This window comes from Mchenga conophoros, linkage group LG20, assembly GCF_057382185.1.
Source record: "Mchenga conophoros isolate Kocher_MC1m ecotype Shallow Benthic linkage group LG20, M_conophoros_male_GT1.1, whole genome shotgun sequence".
Lineage (NCBI taxonomy): Eukaryota > Metazoa > Chordata > Actinopteri > Cichliformes > Cichlidae > Mchenga > Mchenga conophoros.
This window is the reverse complement of record NC_140545.1, coordinates 28,047,722-28,066,522: the sequence shown is the minus strand read 5'-3', so window position 1 is coordinate 28,066,522 and position 18,801 is coordinate 28,047,722. Positions and strand designations below refer to the sequence as shown.

At 40.3% G+C, this 18,801-nt stretch overlaps 2 protein-coding genes across 4 annotated transcripts in view; both read left to right on the top strand.

Moving 5' to 3' along the window:
- The first annotated feature begins 824 nt into the window (after window positions 1-824).
- Window positions 825-2,571, top strand: LOC146550998 (uncharacterized). Its single transcript, XM_085260189.1, has 3 exons — window positions 825-841; window positions 940-1,222; window positions 1,355-2,571. Exons 2-3 carry the CDS (start codon window positions 941-943, stop codon window positions 2,006-2,008), a joined length of 936 nt encoding a protein of 311 aa, XP_085116315.1. The 5' UTR covers window positions 825-841; window position 940; the 3' UTR covers window positions 2,009-2,571.
- A 12,573-nt stretch (window positions 2,572-15,144) lies between these two features.
- Window positions 15,145-18,801, top strand: part of dennd2da (DENN/MADD domain containing 2Da) — a 37,694-nt gene continuing 34,037 nt past the window's right edge. For 2 of the 3 annotated variants that reach the window (XM_085258992.1, XM_085258989.1), the window contains exon 1: window positions 15,145-15,351. In XM_085258992.1, coding sequence (XP_085115118.1) covers window positions 15,322-15,351 — 30 coding nt within the window. In that variant the 5' untranslated portion in view covers window positions 15,145-15,321. The remainder of the gene's footprint in view (window positions 15,352-18,801) is intronic. The other variant, XM_085258991.1, reaches the window with a different exon arrangement.

The following is an 18,801-nucleotide window of genomic DNA, read 5'->3' as shown; positions in this document are numbered from 1 at the left end:
TGAGATGGACCAAGGCAAGTGTAGTGGAACAAAGTATTTATTTGCTATACAGCTCTCCTTACAACAATTAATTTGTCGAGCTTCTTCACAGCACAAAAATCCACCTCTAATGACAACTGGCAGCCTTAAATATGTTCAGCTGTCACAGACTTAACCATTATTCCACTCTCAGGTAAATTCTTAAATCCCAACCTTCCACCACAGTACACAATATATTAATTAGAATAAATAAATACATAAATACATTTTCACATTTACATATTAATAAATATTTCACACTTAATGTTACACCAAACCCAATATTATAAAAACCCAGAAACCCAAGCACAAAAAGATTCACCACACTCTCTTTACCAATGGTCTCTCCCGGAACCTTTAAATGGTGTCTGGACCCCAGGGGAAACATTTGCCCAAACACCTTGAAGAGGACACAGGCAAGAAAGGTGAGTAATCATTAACTTACAAACACTTATTTGCACCACTTTTATCCCTAGATTTCACACACACATTTGCATTAGTTTTCCTTATTGGTAAACCTTAATCACAATCTCAATCACCATTCTTCTCTCCTGACAGACAACCACCACATTCCTTGATGAGGAGCAGCTGTGCAGGATCTGAAACGAGGCCACCAACTGATTTTAAAATTCCCAATAAATAGTCAATAAATATTTAAACTTCTTGTGTGCAAATCCATGCTTAAAGTGCAATGCTAAATAAAGTGCTTGATAAGGTGCTTTTAATAAAGTGAAAGGTGTGCTCTAAAGTGCTATACATATAATATAAATAAATGCAGTAAGGGAGTCCTCTTCCTTACACGCATCTTTCAACAAACCAACAGGTAAGTATTGCATTTTACATGGATTGTTTCTATTCTCACTTGACATGTCAATATGGTCATACAGTAATGCATATGTTGAATTTTTTGTCTTTCTAAAGAATGCAACGTCTTCCACCCTCTGGGGGAAGAGGAAAGCTCCTCAGTAATGATCAGGAGCTTGCCATTGTAGAAATGGTTACTGCAAATAATGCAATAAAACTGCGTGAAATTCAAACTAGAATTGTGGCGGACCATGAGATATTTGACAATATCGATAGAATCAGCCTCACAACCATTACGCGGACATTGTCCAAACACAGAGTGCGGATGAAGCAGCTCTACACTGTTCCCTTTGAGAGGAACAGTGAGAGGGTCAAGGAGCTACGACGACAATATGTCCAGGTATAGTGTATATTCAATCCAATGTCCAGTTCTATAAGCTTTGCACTTTGCAAGTAGGTAACCTACACAATACTAGGTTACAGTACAGTATGGTATACAGTAATAACATGACTTACATAAACTTTGTTTCAGAGAGTTATGGAATTGGAGGCCAACCAGGCCCCTCATGAATTCATATACATCGATGAGGCAGGATTCAATCTGGCCAAAAGGCGTCGACGTGGACGAAATGTAATTGGAAAAAGGGCCACAGTTGATGTGCCAGGACAGAGAGGGGCAAACATTACCATGTGTGCAGCAATTGCAAATGCAGGATTACTCCTTCACAGATGTCAGGTTGGACCCTATAATACAGAGCGCTTGCTTGCCTTTCTCAATGATCTCCACCAGCGCCTGGTTCCAGAGCAGGGTCCGGAGGGTGAAAACATGAGGACCTTTGTAATTACCTGGGACAATGTGGCTTTCCATCACTCGCAAGCAATAACAACATGGTTTGAAGTCCACCCAAGACTGGTAAGTCTCTTCCTTCCACCCTATTCACCTTTCCTCAACCCCATAGAGGAGTTCTTTTCTGCATGGAGGTGGAAGGTTTATGACTATCAGCCATATGACCAGATGTCCCTCCTTGAAGCCATGGATGCTGGCTCCAGGGACATCACAGTTGACGATTGCCAAGGGTGGATCCGACATACCAGGCGGTTTTATCCCAGGTGCATCGACTTGGATAACATCAGATGTGATGTTGATGAAAACATGTGGCCTAACCCTGAAGATCGCAGAGATTAGATGCAAATTTTTTGCCTTTTTTTAGCCCCCCTCCCCCCCTTTTTATCTTGGCTTTTTGCTGTTGTTTTTTTGTTCAGAATGCTCTTGTGTGTTTCATGGATATTTTGTTCACTGTAAGCAATACTGTAGAACTTTCTCTGTCCTATCATACAGTGTTTCTACTGTACCTCCTGTAGTAAACAGTGAAGAAACAAAAACTTGTTTGCTTTTTACTGGAATGCTTTTGAATGTGAACATTACTGTACATGTGGACATACAGTTACCAACCAAGACATTTCTGGTGTCAAAATGGTGGATTGCATGTTTCGCATGCAAATACCTGTAAAACTGAAACATAAAAGTCTATGCAGTTTTTGTAATGTCAATAATAGCCAGTATTTTGAAACCTGGTGTACTTTGATTGACTGCATGTACCTTGTGAAGTGAAAACAAGTGTTATTCTTTGACAGACTAATTTCATTTTGAGTCAGATTTATAGTGTTTTTGTACAGTTAGTGTGTGCAGAGAAAGATGTGTTCTATTTTGAAATGAAGAGTTAGTATATATTTAACAAAATGTATTTTTGAGAAGAAAATTATCAATTTGTTCAATTGTGTTTTGTAGGTGTGAGTCTGTGTTAAGAGTTTAGAAAAAGTATCTGAAGTATGGGTAGGCGCTTGTTAGCGATTGAAAAAAACTGTAATACAGTCTTGATAGAACCAACTGATTCTGCAGCAGAGCATCCCCTGTTGCTTCTCCTGGCTCCCCAGTCCCTGAGCTCCTGCTGCGCACCCACAGGTATGTACAGCAAGCACTGATAGCTTTTTACTTGGTGATCACCATTACTAAATATCTACAACCAATCTGATTATATCCTGTTTTTTGTTTTTTTTTTCGATGTTGAAATTAAAATCTAGTAGCAGTCTTCTCATTTCTTTGTGTTTTGTGCTGTTTTACAGGCCCACAAAGGAGGACAGCTCCGACACAGATGAGGGACGGGTCCCAGGACGGTCCATCGGTGGTGGAGCTCTGGAGAGCAGCTGGTCCTTTTTATTCCTGTCTCTCTGTAAATACTTATATTTTATATATTTATGTTTAATGTTTGTCTGTGTGAGAATTTTAATATTTTTTCAAATAAATTTTTATAATGACTAATGTCTCAGTTCTACTACACAGCAAATGTTGGCACATGACTTGACACATGTAGAATTTATTTCATATTATACTAATGACAAAACATACTAATACAGTGGGATGCAAAAGTTTGGGCAACATTGTTAATAGACATTATTTTCCTGTATAAATTGTTGTTACAATAAAAAATGTCAGTTAAATATCATACAGGAGACACACACAGTGATATTTGAGAAGTGAAAAGAAGTTTACTGGATTTACAAAAAGTGTGCAATAATTGTTTAAACAAAATGAAGCAGGTGCATACATTTGGGCACCACAAAAAAGAAATGAAATAAATATTTAGTGTATATCAATGTGTGTGTCTCCTATATGATACATGGGGTGCCTTTGTCTGGACGTGCTTCCCATCCAGAGCTCCACAGCAGAGAGGGAAGTTCCAGCGCTCCTGAAATCCCTCTGCGATGGACCGCCAGTCTCCAGGTGAAGGCACAGCCATGAAGTTGTCCACTAGACAGTCCCAGATGGCCGTCGCTACCTGGGGGGTGATCTGGCACACCGTGGACACACCGACTCTGTAACTGAACGCGATGGTCCTGCCAGCTTCGGTTAAAAGGCGGGGCCCACCAGTAACTGGTGGGTGGCACCTTTTCTTGGTCTCAGGTTCCCCGCATGCAGCTCTCCACTGTCTTGTCTAATAACACCAAGACCTACTCTATTCAAGCTCTTTTAGACTCCGAGGCTGAACAAAATTTGATTGGCAGCGGTCTGGTACGTCTCCTTGGTATTAAAACACGGCTTCTAAAGGTCCCTGTTTCAGTTGTTGCCCTCAATGGTCAGCCCTTGCCCTCGGTCACCCATGAAATGGAACCGGTCTCATTAATTCTCTCGGGCAATCATCGCGAATTTCTCCGGTTTCTTGTTTTCGCATCCCCTGATTTCTCAAAGTCTTGGGTTATCCTTGGTTCAAGCGCCACAATCCCCATATCAACTGGGCCACCCGTCGTATAGAGAGTTGGAGTAGCCGCTGTTTGTCACACTGTCTGCAGTCTGCTTTACCTCCTTCTCACACTCTTTCACAGTGAAGCTTCTGTATGCCAGCATTATTTTGGTAAAAAACCATCTTTAAAGGTGAGGAGTACTGGGGTAGACCCTCTACCATTCGCTCTCTTACCCATACAAACTTCAAAGGATTGGCAGAAGAGAACCTGCCACCTTCTTTTACGTTAACAAACACTTTAAATCCCTCCTCCTTGTTTTGAGGTAGATTCTCACTATCTGGAGAAGCATCTCCACACTCTTTCCTTTTGCCTCTGCTCCACCCTCCCAAATTCCACTCACCAGCTGCAGGCATGAGGCTGGCTCTGATAGTACACAATGATGGCAGTGGTGGCTTCTTGTTTGCAGTTTCTTAATACTTCCTGAACGATAACCGAGGCCAAGAGGTAGGCCATGAGTTTGTGGTTTACCAGGCCTGTACAGGCCTTTGGCTGAAACCTGCCCGCCTCCTCTTGTCCTCCTGTACAGTTTATCAAATCTAATAACCATTATCCAAATCAAGTCCAATTTTTTATAGTTAATCAAACTGAAGAAACTTCACGCCACACACTCCCAACACCGTCAGCATCTCTCCTCCCACCAGTTTCAATCAACAAAGTTTAAGGTAAACTGTGGGCGTAAATACAGTTGGAATTCAGGGAGATGGGAAACACCAAGGTAACAAGACAGATCTGAAAGAGATCAAAGATGATGAGACAGAGGAAGCTAAATGTCATGTACACATGACACATGACAATATCCAACAGAGACAGTCTTAACCATGGAAACAGAGGGGAGAAAAGAAAACTTAAATTAAAGGAATACTATTGATAAAAATAATAAAACTACTGAAAACTGAGAAAACCAGAGAAGGATATCATCAAAAGAGACAAAAACTAAAACTGATGAGAGCAAAGATGTTCGATGTTCTATTACAGAAAGGATCAAAAGGCCTGTGATGATCTAAAATGGGAGTGCTGGGCTGCACTGTACAGAACGCTACCTACATAAACAAGAAGATCATTGTTTAGCGTATCCAGGAGAGTGTTACATTACAAACATTCAGAACCATTTTGTCTCCGACTTCTGTTTTATCTGTTGTTTAATCATCTCTGACACAATGTGTTTTTACATGTCACACAGCAAACAAAACAGATACTGGTTACAGCACCACCTTTGTGTTTTGCTGGACTGAAACCAGGAGACGGAGAGTAAATCGAAACCAGTTAATTTTACTGCTTTTCTGTGGCTGATTTTATTTTCTTCTCTTGTCAGTAGTGTATGCAGGCAGCAGCTTCAGTAGCTGAAAAATATAGCCCTGAGCAAAGTGCCAAAAACTGCACTTCAAACAGAGTCAGTGATTTCAGGTACATAAAAGGAAGACAAAGTGTGTGAAAGCAACAGCAGGTCAACATGAACTGTGGGATTTGTTTCAATGCAGTTTAAAAGATAGCAGGAAAAACAGCAGGTCCTGTGAGAAGCTATATTGTTAATCTGATATCGTGAGGTATACAGATAGATTAATTAAACATAACAATCAAATTACACAGATCTGTGTGATCAAACAGTCAGGGTGAAGTATGTGCACTGAGTCCAACTCCAGCGAACAAAAGCCTTCTGGATCCATCTTGGAATGATTAGCAAATAGTACGTCTCAGAATCATCAGATCTGAAATAGAATAGAACAGGATGAGCTAATACGTATTGGTCACACATCAATTAGGGAGAAACAGAAGGACAAACGGAACAACATCGTCATTCCTTATCTCAGGTTTATCAGAGAATCTCAGGAAACTCTTCTCCAAGCACGACATCTCAGTGTACTTCAGACACATGCTGGTTCATCCTAAACACAAAGTAAACAACACAGCGTAGCTGTGCAGTGTAGTGAAGAGTGCAAGACTCGGCTGTCAAGCTGCATTTAAAGGTCAAAGGTCACTCTTTGAGGACGCCAATGTTCACATGTTGGACAGAAAAGACAGAATGTTTGAAAAAGAAGTGAAAGAAGCCATCTTAACCCAAAACCTTGGCTGATAGTCAGTGTGTGGTAGGTGAGTGCAATTAAGGGCAAACTCCAAAGCCAATCAAAGGTGAGAAAAGGAAACAAGGTGAATCTGGTGAGGTGAGGGAGTGTGAGGAAGAAAGGGTACGAAAAAACAAGAATCTTTGCAACAGCTGTTGCACCTGTTTACACCTATGCTCATGTGATTAGGCACATGATCAATACTGGGTCGACAACCCTCTGGAGGAACACTCCCAATAGGACATAAAATCAGGGAGTCTTCACCAGTTGTTGTTAGAACTGAAGAAGCTTCTTGGATGAAAAGTTTTCAAGACATTTAAAGAAGTCCAGACACTTTTCTTTTCAAGCTCCTTAGACATGTATACAGATGATTGAAGGAATAAATCCAGCAGATTGTGAGGAAAAAGATTGTTGCATAGTCAGGGGAAAGTGCCAGATTGAGCCACCAGGGGTCTCCATCTTATATTCACCTTCTGAAATTGGCTTAGCTCTCTAAGGTTATCAAAACTTTAACACTTTGCTTGGAGGATCAGTTGAATTTTTGAAATTAAAGGCTCTTCATAGAGCATCATAGCTTACAGCTTCATGTTGTTAAGTTATTAAGTGTCAAACAAAGTGAACAAATACCTAGCTTCTTTACATTCAACACTTCCTGCTATAAAGAAGCATGAAAAGACAAGCTGACAAAATGTGCAGCAGCAAGCTCTGATCAACATCTGAATCAGAATCTAATGATAGTTTGTGAGTTGCTGGTACACTTTTATGTCATTTTCTTTGTAAAAAGCATAGACTTTAAGTGTGTGTGTGTTTTGTCTTATATGTTTCATAGGGTTATGATTGGTGTTTTTCCCAATCATTGTGTATTGTGCGTGGGGCAAAATCCTTTATTCAGGCTACTAAATCATAGTTTCCTTCAGCGTGAAAAACTTTCTTACACAGTGACCATCTTTATAGCTTCTCTGGTACCCCAAACCCATAATGGATAGGGCAGCCTGAGACAAAGTCAAAGAAATGTACTGAGCTGTAGTTTCCCCCTACTACTGTAAAAGAAACATGTTTGAGATTTGAGGCTAATATTTAGGGGCTTTTTTTAAAGGTACTTATCCCATGACTCTGCGGTGGTGCAGGGGTTAGCACTACTGTCTCACGCCAAGAAGTTCCTGAGTCTGACTCAACCATGTGGCGGGGGCCTTTCTGTGAGGAGGTTCTCACCATGTTTGAGGAGACGCTAATCTGGGATAAACAGCCAGCTAGGGTCAACAGGCACAGCCTATTCAGCTGGGGAGTCTTAAAAGATGTGGACATTTGAGTGTGATGGGCTGTGAACCTATGGTGAACAAAACAACTTGAAAGAGATTATTATTTTTCTAATCAGATGATTTTTTTTAAAATTAAACACTAACATGAGTATTTTCATCATGTGTCATTGAACCTCATAAGGCCTGAACTCTTTCATGGCATGCATATTTAATTTCTCTTTGCTATTTGGGCTGATTGGGACCTGATGAATATAAAAACAAAGAATTATCTTTTTACCTAATGTAGTTTCTGAAAAGTGGATATTAGGCCCTTGTAGAGCAAAATTTAGTATTGTGGTCTAGACCAGCGGTCCCCAACCCCCGGGCCTCGGACCGGTCCATGAGTCATTTGGTACTGGGCCGCGAGAGTTGAGACTCGGGTGTGAAATGCATGGTTTTCAGGGTTTTTAGCGTTTTTTTCGTTAACTCAGTTTTCCTGGGTCTTTTCACGTGTGTTATGAATAAATCTTCTTTTTTTCGGTACCGGTACTAGTTTTATTTTGTTGTATTTATCCGCGACACCGAAAAAAAAGAAGATTTATTCATAACACACGTGAAAAGACCCAGGAAAACTGAGTTAACAATAAAAACGATAACAAAATAACGCTGAAAACCGATAAAAATCCTGTAAACCATACATTTCACACCTGAGCCTCAACTCTCGCGGCCCGGTACCAAATGACTCACGGACCGGTACCGGTCTGAGGCCCGGGGGTTGGGGACCGCTGTGCTATGTGATCGCTAGCTCTAGCATAACATAAACATAGTGAAGCTGGAGGATGAACGCTAACTTTTTTCTACTCGATAAAAGTTAACGTGAGGGTTCCCGATGGTTAGGGACAAATGCAATCGCATGGCAGGATGCTGTAAATGGACCAAACTTCAGTCAGCAGAACAACTGAGATAATCCATCCACAATACGAGGTTAGTCATTAATATACTACAACAACATGGGAATAGAGCAGTTGCCAGAGAATTCAACATTATTGAATCAATGAGGAATGAGTTGAGTAAAGTTTTACTTATCTGACTGTTTTGTTTTGCTTAATGTGCTTCATAATCTGGAGGGCCTTATGGTCCAAAAAATACGGTAATACAGGATTAATCACCAAATATTAAAAATCTGCTTTGTTATCACTGGCAATCAATATATTATGTAGGCTAAGCAGGGGATGTTTTGTGAAGTTTGTGAAGTTAATATTCTTACTAGACTGTGTACAACTAATAGGAACAAAAATTATAAGCTAACACAAATAATAAAGGTTTAGCTTATTAAACTTTTGAGGGGGTTTTCTGTTAATTAATAACTTACTTAAAAGCCTAATAACTGTTTTGTATCTGCTCTAGAATATTTGGATGGTAGGGTCAGAATTTTGTCGTAAAAAAACATGAAGGCATTGACCCACCCTGGCTTGTGTCAAAGGGTTTAGTTTGTATAATATGTGCATTGAAGGACATGTCCTGGTCAAAAATGACTCCAAGGTTCATCACAGTGTTACTGGAGGCCAAGATAATGCCATCCAGAGTAAGAATCTGGTTAGATTCCATATCTGTAAGATATTTAGGGCCGAGTACAATAACCTCTGTTTGAGCTGAATCAAGAAGCAGAAAGTTAGCGGCCATCCAGGTCTTTATGTCTTTAAGACATTCCTGCAGTGTAACTAATTGATGTGTGTTATCTAGCTTCATGGTTGTATATACTATGGGAAGCATGTGTAATGTGAACAGAATTGGTCCTAGCACTGAAGCCTGTGGAACTCCATAATTAACCTCAGCATGTGAAGAGGACTCTCCATTTACATGTACATCATGTCACAAAACTCATAACATTTCAAGCTGGTCTCTAGAACATAACAGTGAGCTCACTGTACTCAGATCTCCATCTCAATCATGGACTAGTAAATATCACACAGACGTCACATAAAGTGGGACCTTATATTCCTTACCACTGAGAAAAAGCTTACTAAACTCTAGATCATTAGAGGATAAAACACTTTAGACTGAAACCAGTTGTTTTAAAAATCTTTCTACAAACAATGTGCTTGATATATTATCCACCATGTAAAACTTTAGAACAGCTCTACTCTCTGGCAGCACTCATCATGTTTGGTACAGGCTGAGCAATGACATTGTTTGCTGTAAAGTGTAGCAGCACAAAGTCTTTAAACCATCAGAGATGTGTAACATATAAACGCACACAGCACATACCCAGGCACACCCACCCATCTCATAGTTGCAACAACTCGTCATTTACATAACTTCCTGTATCATACCAACAGATCTGCTCCAAAGAAAATGCAAATTATGCATCATAATACATTTGCTACCCATCACCTTATTGGCACGCTATCATCTATTGTGGTTAGTTTAAAAGACAAAACGTCCAGTGTCAAAGTCAGAATGAAGAGAGAAACAGTTCCATCTTTCACAGGGTGAAGAGCTTTTATAAAGCCACAGTGCCAATAATGCAACACAGAACACAAGACTTTAAAATGCCTGATGAACAGGATGTGGTGGCAGATGTGATAAGTGTGTGACAAATTTAGAGAGGAAAGGGTAAGCTTTGCATTATTTAATAGTATTAAATATTGCATCAGACACACACTGTTTGGAGAAAGTAGCACATTTAAAATAAGCTACATGTAGTTTTTAACTCCATAAACAGATGTGTGTTTGCTGAGTGACAGAAAAGAACATGCTCTATCATTAGTCAACAGAAACACTTGGCCAAAGAAACAAGAGAATGTAGGGTTTAAGACACTATTATGTATTTACTCTGTATACAGTGGCTTGCAAAAGTATTCGGCCCCCTTGAACTTTTCCACATTTTGTCACATTACAGCCACAAACATGAATCAATTTTATTGGAATTCCACGTGAAAGACCAACACAAAGTGGTGCACATGTGAGAAGTGGAACAAAAATCATACATGATTCCAAACATTTTTTACAAATAAATAATTGCAAAGTGGGGTGTGCGTAATTATTCAGCCCCCAGAGTCAATACTTTGTAGAACCACCTTTTGCTGCAATTCCAGCTGCCAGTCTTTTAGGGTATGTCTCTAGATTCCAAGAGGCTTTCTTCCAAGATTGCCCTGTATTTGGCTCCATCCATCTTCCCATCCACTCTGACCAGCTTCCCTGTCCCTGCTGAAGAGAAGCATGATGCTGCCACCACCATATTTGACAGTGGGGATGGTGTGTTCAGAGTGATGTGCAGTGTTAGTTTTCTGCCACACATAGCGTTTTGCATTTTGGCCAAAAAGTTCCATTTTGGTCTCATCTGACCAGAGCACCTTCTTCCACATGTTTGCTGTGTCCCCCACATGATTTGTGGCAAACTGCAAACTCTTCCACTCTTCCATAAAGGCCAACTTTGTGCAGTGCACGACTAATAGTTGTCCTATGGACAGATTCCCCCACCTGAGCTATAGATCTCTGCAGCTCGTCCAGAGTCACCATGGGCCTCTTGGCTGCATTACTGATCAGCGCTCTCCTTGTTCGGCCTGTGAGTTTAGGTGGACGGCCTTGTCTTGGTAAGTTTACAGTTGTGCCATACTCCTTCCATTTCTGAATGATAGCTTGAACAGTGCTCCGTGGGATGTTCAAGGCTTGGGAAATCTTTTTATAGCCTAAGCCTGCTTTAAATTTCTCAATAACTTTATCCCTGACCTGTCTGGTGTGTTCTTTGGACTTTATGGTGTTGTTGCTCCCAATATTCTCTTAGACAACCTCTGAGGCCGTCACAGAGCAGCTGTATTTGTACTGACATTAGATTACACACAGGTGCACTCTATTTAGTCATTAGCACTCATCAGGCAATGTCTATGGGCAACTGACTGCACTCAGACCAAAGGAGGCTGAATAATTACGCACACCCCACTTTGCAGTTATTTATTTGCAAAAAATGTTTGGAATCATGTATGATTTTCGTTCCACTTCTCACGTGTACACCACTTTGTGTTGGTCTTTCACGTGGAATTCTGTTTCAAGGCTGTTCAAGGGGGCTGAATACTTTTGCAAGCCACTGTATATTTTATGGTCTGGACAATACTGATTGGTCAGTTCATGAACTTATTGGATGTTGCTACTCCCTAAAGTAACGTCCCAAATAATGAGATAGTGATAAAATTATAATACTAAAAACTAAATCTGCTGATTCACTGTTTTGTGCGGGATATATATCACCAGTATTTACAGTATTAGTGAAGAAATCCTGATGTAATGGAGATGTTCTGAGTAACTTAACTATGTGCTTGACTAAGTGTCTACATCCAGAATCCATACAGAATGAAGGTGACATGCAAAAACCATCTGTCATCCAGCTGCCATTCAGGCTGGTTCCAAAGCAACTCAGCTTTAAAAAAATAAAATAAAATATATATATATATATATATATATATATACACACACACACACATATAACTCATTGCTCTGGATACTGGGGTTGATAAAAAATGCCTTGCTGTGATAGGTTCATGCTTCAGTTGCAGTGAATCAAATTCTGTGGTAGCTATCTGTGTATGGAGGAACCAGCTATCCTTCATCTGTGTTTAATTTTCACCAGTTTTAAGGTATTTTTGCAAGACATGTTTGTGTTTGGAACATACCAAAAATATGAATCTAGCTAAAATAATTATATTAAAAACAAAATGAAATAAATGCTTAATTTGCACCCTTCTCTTTCATAGTGACATCTCAGCTGCCACAGAGTGAGAGGCAGACACAGACAATCATCACATTAACGTTAGAACCATCACTTACCCTGCCATATTTTTGGACTCTGGGACTAAACTGGAGAGCACCACAAGGAGGCCATGAGAACATGTACCGCCTGGCCAGGATGTGCTAACCACGAATACCATATGAAGCACACCACAATAATCATTAATACTTGAAAGCATCACATCATCAGTAAAAAGTCCCTCTCTGTTAATCGTCTTAATGATCTGACTGAAGTGTGTTTGCAACTTCCACATTTTTCAGACTGCAACACAATCCAATAAATGATTAGAAGGAAATATAAGCTGACCCTATTCTTTTTTTATTTATCATGAATGTAAGAGAGAATTTCATGTATATTAGAAATGTATATATAGAAATTACATTCTTTTAGTTATAGTGTCACGCTAACCCCAGCGTGTGCAAACTAGTTTTTTGGGTTTTTAAAAAAAATATATATCATAATATATGTGTTACGGATTTGTACGAGGTCTCACTCAGTAGATAAAATACATTTTTGCCAAAGTTTTTTCAATTATTAATGGCTTAACAGCAGCACAAGTCACTTTATGGAGAACTTGTAATTTTGTATTCATGCACCAAAAAAGCCCTCAGCAAACATGTTTACCTGATAGAAGTCACTTTCAGCTGCAGCCATTGCATCCTGTGCTTATGTCACCGCCATTGGATTCTCGAGCCATGGTTCTCTGGACTGACGAATCCAGTGTGGGTTTGGTGGCTGCCAGGAGAACAGAACGTGTCTGACTGCACTGTGCCAACTGTCAAGTTTGGTAGAGGGGGACTTATGGTGTGGCGATGTTTTTCAGTATTGGCAGTGAATTTGGAGTGAAAGGAAATCCCGCCACAATGGTTGCTCGCCACCACAACCTCGTTTCACAGTCACTTGTACTTACACCTGCCGTTAAGGAAGGAAGCCTCTGTTGTCACCATTTAGATGCCACATAAGCAATGATATGGGAGGAGAGGAAGTTAAAACACAAACCAAGACTTTGTTACATTTTTTTTTTACAAACTCAAGTTTTCAAACTGTTCCAACGTCTCCCTCTGTATATCTGTATGTATCTACATTTCTGTACTGGAACATCATAAAATGCTGGGAAAAACTGACACGATCATACGCCCGTGTCTTCAACCCGGCCGCGGTGCAATGTGCCAGGTTACAAAAATCTAGAACTGCATGACCAACCACAAAGACACATGATCCATCCATCAATTTTCTTCTGCTTAGCCGGGGCGGGGTCGTGGGGGCAGCAGCCCAAGCAGAGAAGCCCAGACCTCTCTCTCCCCTGCCACCTCCTCCAGCTTGTCTGGAGAAACACCAAGGCATTCCCAGCCGAGAGATATAATCTCTCCAGCGTGTCCTGGGTCTGCCCCGGGGCCTCCTCCCGGTGGGACATGCCCGGAACACCTCACCCAGGAGGCATCCTTGTCAGATGCCCGAACCATCTCAACTGGCTCCGTTCGATGTGAAGGAGAACGGCTCTACTCTGAGCCCCTCCCGGATGGCCGAACTCCTCACCCTATCTCTAAGGGAGAGGCCAGCCACCCTTCAGAGGAAACCCATTTCTGCTGCTCGTATCCCCGATCTTGTTCTTTCGGTCACTACCCACAACTTGTGACCATAGGTGAGGGTCATGATCAGCATCTGACACAGCGAGCAAAATGGTCGGTGCTTACCAGCATACCAAGATCAATGGTAAATGGACCTTATATAGCTCTTCTCTACTGTACCTGAGCAAGCAAGGCACCTTTCACTACTAGCCATTCATACCATGCCATATTTATACTCCAATGGATGCATCAGAGAGCAACCTGAGGTTAGTATCATGCCCTAAGATATTTGGCATACAAACTGAAGAGGCCAGGGATCGAACCACCATGGACAGTTTAGTGGGAATAATTTGGGGTTGGCCCCTTCCTGCACCAGCATAACTACGCACCAGTCCACAAAGCTGTCCAAAACAACATGAATGAGTGAGATTAGTGTGGAAGAACTGACGGAGCTGCACAGCCTCAATCCCGTAGAACACGATGGGGACGAGACTGCGAGCCAGGCCCTCTCATCCAACATCAGTGTCTGATGACACAAATGCGCTTCTGGCATAATGGCCAGAAATTCTCCTGAACATTGTGGAAAGCCTTTCCAGAACAGTTGGAGTTGTTATATCTGCAAAGCTTGGAACAAAATCTTATTAAACCCTGCAGATTAAGAACAGGATATCGTTCAAATTCATACGCATGTGAAGGCAGATGAGCAAATGCTTTTGTCACCATAGTGCATTTTGAGAAATTCATTTTAGAATATTTTGCTAATATCAAAAAATCTCAAATTGCAGTTGATCTTTACATCAACAGAAAAAGAGGGACAGAAAATGCACTTTTTGCAGGACTCATCATCAGCACCAGCCAGAGTGCTTACAGGTTCACAGAAATGTGACCATGTTACCTCAGCACTGAGTTCTCTTCTTTTGCCTCCAATGCCTTAAGAAATGCCTTTCAAATCTTTGTATAAATTCACAAAGCTCTGTGGTTTGAACCCTGTACATTTTGTCCCACCTAGTCCTAGAACTAGATCCAAGTTTGTTTGAAGCTGCCTTAAGTTACCTCGATTTGAACATAATGACATGTGCTGTACAAGTAAAATTCCTGTTGCACTTTTCGGCTCATTCAGAGAAGTCAAAGCACTTTTTACAACAAACAACATTCACCAGGCCCGTAAAGCTCGCCGACAGATTGTGCAGTATTAGATTACAACCCTGGCAGGTCTATACACGCTCTTAAAATAAATGTTCCAAGAAATACAACGCTTAACCAGTTATACAGTTAAAGAACAGGTTTGACTGCACGGCACACAACAGCATTGTGCTGCTTGCGTCACTGTACCGTGGTTTAACACTGAAAGAGGAAATCCCAGTCTGAGAGTGAAGTCCGTCAACCACACGTTTCAACAGCTGCACTTCCTCATGCATGTGCACTTGCTGTTTCATTACTGTTTGACACATATGCTGTCAAGAGGAGCATTTTCTTGTTTACCGGGGAAGAAATAAAATCAACCGTATGTCAGAGACCTAATATTAGCAGTGGATAAATCAGGAAAAATGGACGAGATATCCCAGCAAACGCAGGTGGTGAGTTTGTTACTTCCATTACGTCTTTGTGTCTAAAGTTCAAGGACTGCAACACTTGTGTGGCTGTTTTTGATTAACCTGACATTTTCAGGCTAATTTTGCACAAGATTAAATGTAGTCTGTTTCCGGCTGGGGGAAAAGACGGGTGATATATAAGGTTTAAATAAATAAATCAAATCTTGACCTTGACAATCATGAATTACATCACAATAACACACCAGTCGCCTGCAAGGTTTTTGACTGAGTGTCTGCGACTTTTGAAGCCACAAAATATTTATATTTAACTTCAGCTATCAGCTTTTACACTACAACTTTTTACTTGCTTTTTACTATAAAGCTGCTTGGTACAGCAATAATGTTATAGGTTTGACTTTTACCCTGCTTACACTGTCCTTTCACTGACTAAAAACCACCTTTGATGACTTTGTATTGTAACAACCTGCAGTATCACGACAGGTGCAGCCTGGAGAACTTATTAACCCTTATTTCTGCCACTTCCTGTATAATGTTTATGTATTAAATGGTGGTTAGTGTCTGAAAAAACGGAGCTGTTATACATTAAAGTACATGTACGCAGTGCATATATTTTACTACCTTGTTGTGGTAGAGATTTTCAACAGCCATACTTTATTAAAAAGGTTCAGGTCCAAGGGAAGAGGCAGGGCACACCTTGGACAGGTCACCAACCTGTTGCAGGGCCAACACAGACTGACAATCATTCACACCTATTTAATATCACTAGTTAACCTACTATTAACAAACTAAGTGCATGTCTTTGGACTGTGAGAGGAAGCCATTATACCCAGAGAGAACCCACACAGGCATATAGTGGATTTGTGCCCAGGACCTTCCTGCTGTGAGGCAAACAGGGCCACCATGCTGCACCAAGTTACATAGTTATAATTCAAAGTTTACCACCCGGGCGTGTTCTAATCTCTTATGAAATATTTCTATAAAATACTGTGGACATAAGCAGATCTTCACTAATGATTGACTAATACTTATCAGCCTGGCTACGGTGGCTGTATAAAATCTGTGAAAAAATTTTGTTACTTTTGCATTTATTTATTTATTTATTAACTAATCTTAGTTTTATCAGATTCTGCTGATGCAAATGAACAGATCTGACCAATTAAATCACAGCTTTTGGCAACAAGTGTGCTCTTAACTCCAGATATTAAGCATTAATACCCCAGACAGCCAGATCAGCTGGAGCTCAAACTGCCACACCGACATCCTGAAATATGTACAACAGTCGTCATACAGCTTCAGTTCCTGAGTCAAACCCTGAGATTCTCCCTGCTGCCGCCTTCTCGTGGGGACTGAATGGAGTCTTACATGTTTACAACCAACTCATTACGCCTTGATGTCAACTTCATTCTTTTTCAGTTTGTTTCTTGAGGACAAATTTAACCCCCTTCAGTGTACGTATTTTGTAGCAGAGATGAAAGTCATTTGTGATTATTACATATAATTTATGGTCGGATTTCTTTGCATATACTATATAAAATTAGTGACGTGCTCATTACTTGTTATTAAGAAATGATCAGACAAAAACAGAGTTTTTCAGGAATACTGTTCAGTTTCTGTCAGAATCCTGCTCCTCACATACACGGTCTTCACTAATCAGACCCATGTTATCGTAATAATCTTATAGCACCGCATCATCCCTGAGAACCCGTGGCTCTCAGACGGCGAGCTTGTTGTGGCTCCTAGTGTACGTAACAGGAGAAAGGGAGGCAGAGCCTTCGGTCCCTTATTCTATGGGGCCAGCTTCCGGTTTGGACTGGGGAGACAGACACCCTCTCTCCCTTTACGACTAGACTTACAACTGTCCTTTTTGAAAAAGTATATAGTTAGGGCTGGATCAGGTGTGTTTATTCAAAGCTTCTATGTGTTCTTTAAAGACATATGTTTAGTGGCATAATAAGGGTGTTAGCAGAGTTTGTTGTTACGGTGTTTTGTATACATACACTGGGAGGCCAAACAGTCTCAAAAGTTTCTGTATTTACAAAATAAAATGTACTTAGATGTGTTAAAACAATGAAATGATCCAATAATGTGGTCGAACACTGTCCTGGTATAATTACTCAGGCCTAAAATCACTGAAAGGTCCTCTTTAGTGGGGCTTATTATGTCATTCATGTTGTTTATTTCATAGTGATTGTAATAATATGATACAGCGCCTATGAAACTAAAATAAAAAAAATAGTAAAAATACTTTTATTAAACTAGTATCTACTGTTCATTACCGTTTATTGTATCAACTGTATAATGGTTTTTATGTATAGTCTGACATAAACATAATGGAATTATCATTTTTTAAATATCCATAAAATGTAATAGTAAACAATATACTGTTAATTATAGATGCACATACTGATGGATTTGAATATTGAGCTTAAGAGCTTAAGATAGAGCTGTAATAGAGCTTAATAAAACACTAGCTACACTTATAGTACCATAGTACTGCTGTAATACAACAACAACACAGTTCACTTTGCTATATTTCTCCTTAAAAACATCCATCCATCCATCCATTCGCTTCCGCTTATCCTTTTCAGGGTCACGGGGGGCGCTGGAGCCTATCCCAGCTGTCATAGGGCGAAAGGCGGGGTACACCCTGGACAGGTCGCCAGTCTGTCGCAGGGCTACCCTTGTCCTTAAAAACATCTAAAAGAAAAAAAAAATCGAACACAATTAGGACACTTCCTGTGCTGCTACTTTTAATTCCGTTAGCCTAATTATTACCACTGGTGCTGTACAGGTGGCTGGAAAAACAACGAGCCCACTCTGATCTTAATTTCATGAGAGGGATGAGTTGGTTCAACAGTTTAATAAACGTTAGTTGACACCTTTGTTAAATTTGTGTAATATGACGGGTCACAACGATTTGGTGCCAAGCTGGCATAAAGACACTGTGTTATGTTAGCATGCTATTGCTATTTAGCTTGAGTGTGTTACAGTTGGTTACAGATGCAACATGTACCGTGGTACCTGCTGCACACTGTGAGTGGTCTTCGTCCTCCCTCAAAATAATTGTTGGTGTTTTTGCAAGAACTTTATAGTGTTCGAGTGTCCTCGGTGCTTATATCACTGCTTAGTCTGGTCCCTTTCTCATTCTTCACCTGGTACAAACTATAAAGTTTTCCTCCTCTGAATTTTCTCTTGTTGCTGTTATTGAACAAAGGTCTTCAGCTTCTCTTTCAAAAGGTTGGAAATTCCACAGTGTATCCTTGTAGAATAACGTGCAATGTGTGTCTGTGCTGATTTGAAAGATAACTGCTGATAAAAACAGTGTTGAGTGCCCGCCCTGCACAAATGTAAAATTGGTTGCAGGAAGCTTTGTAATTTAACCCTTTGCCTTCTTACTAACATTTTTTATAGTACAAAAACTAAGTAATTAAAGTAAATAAAGTAATATAAACTAATACTGATTATATTTTGAAT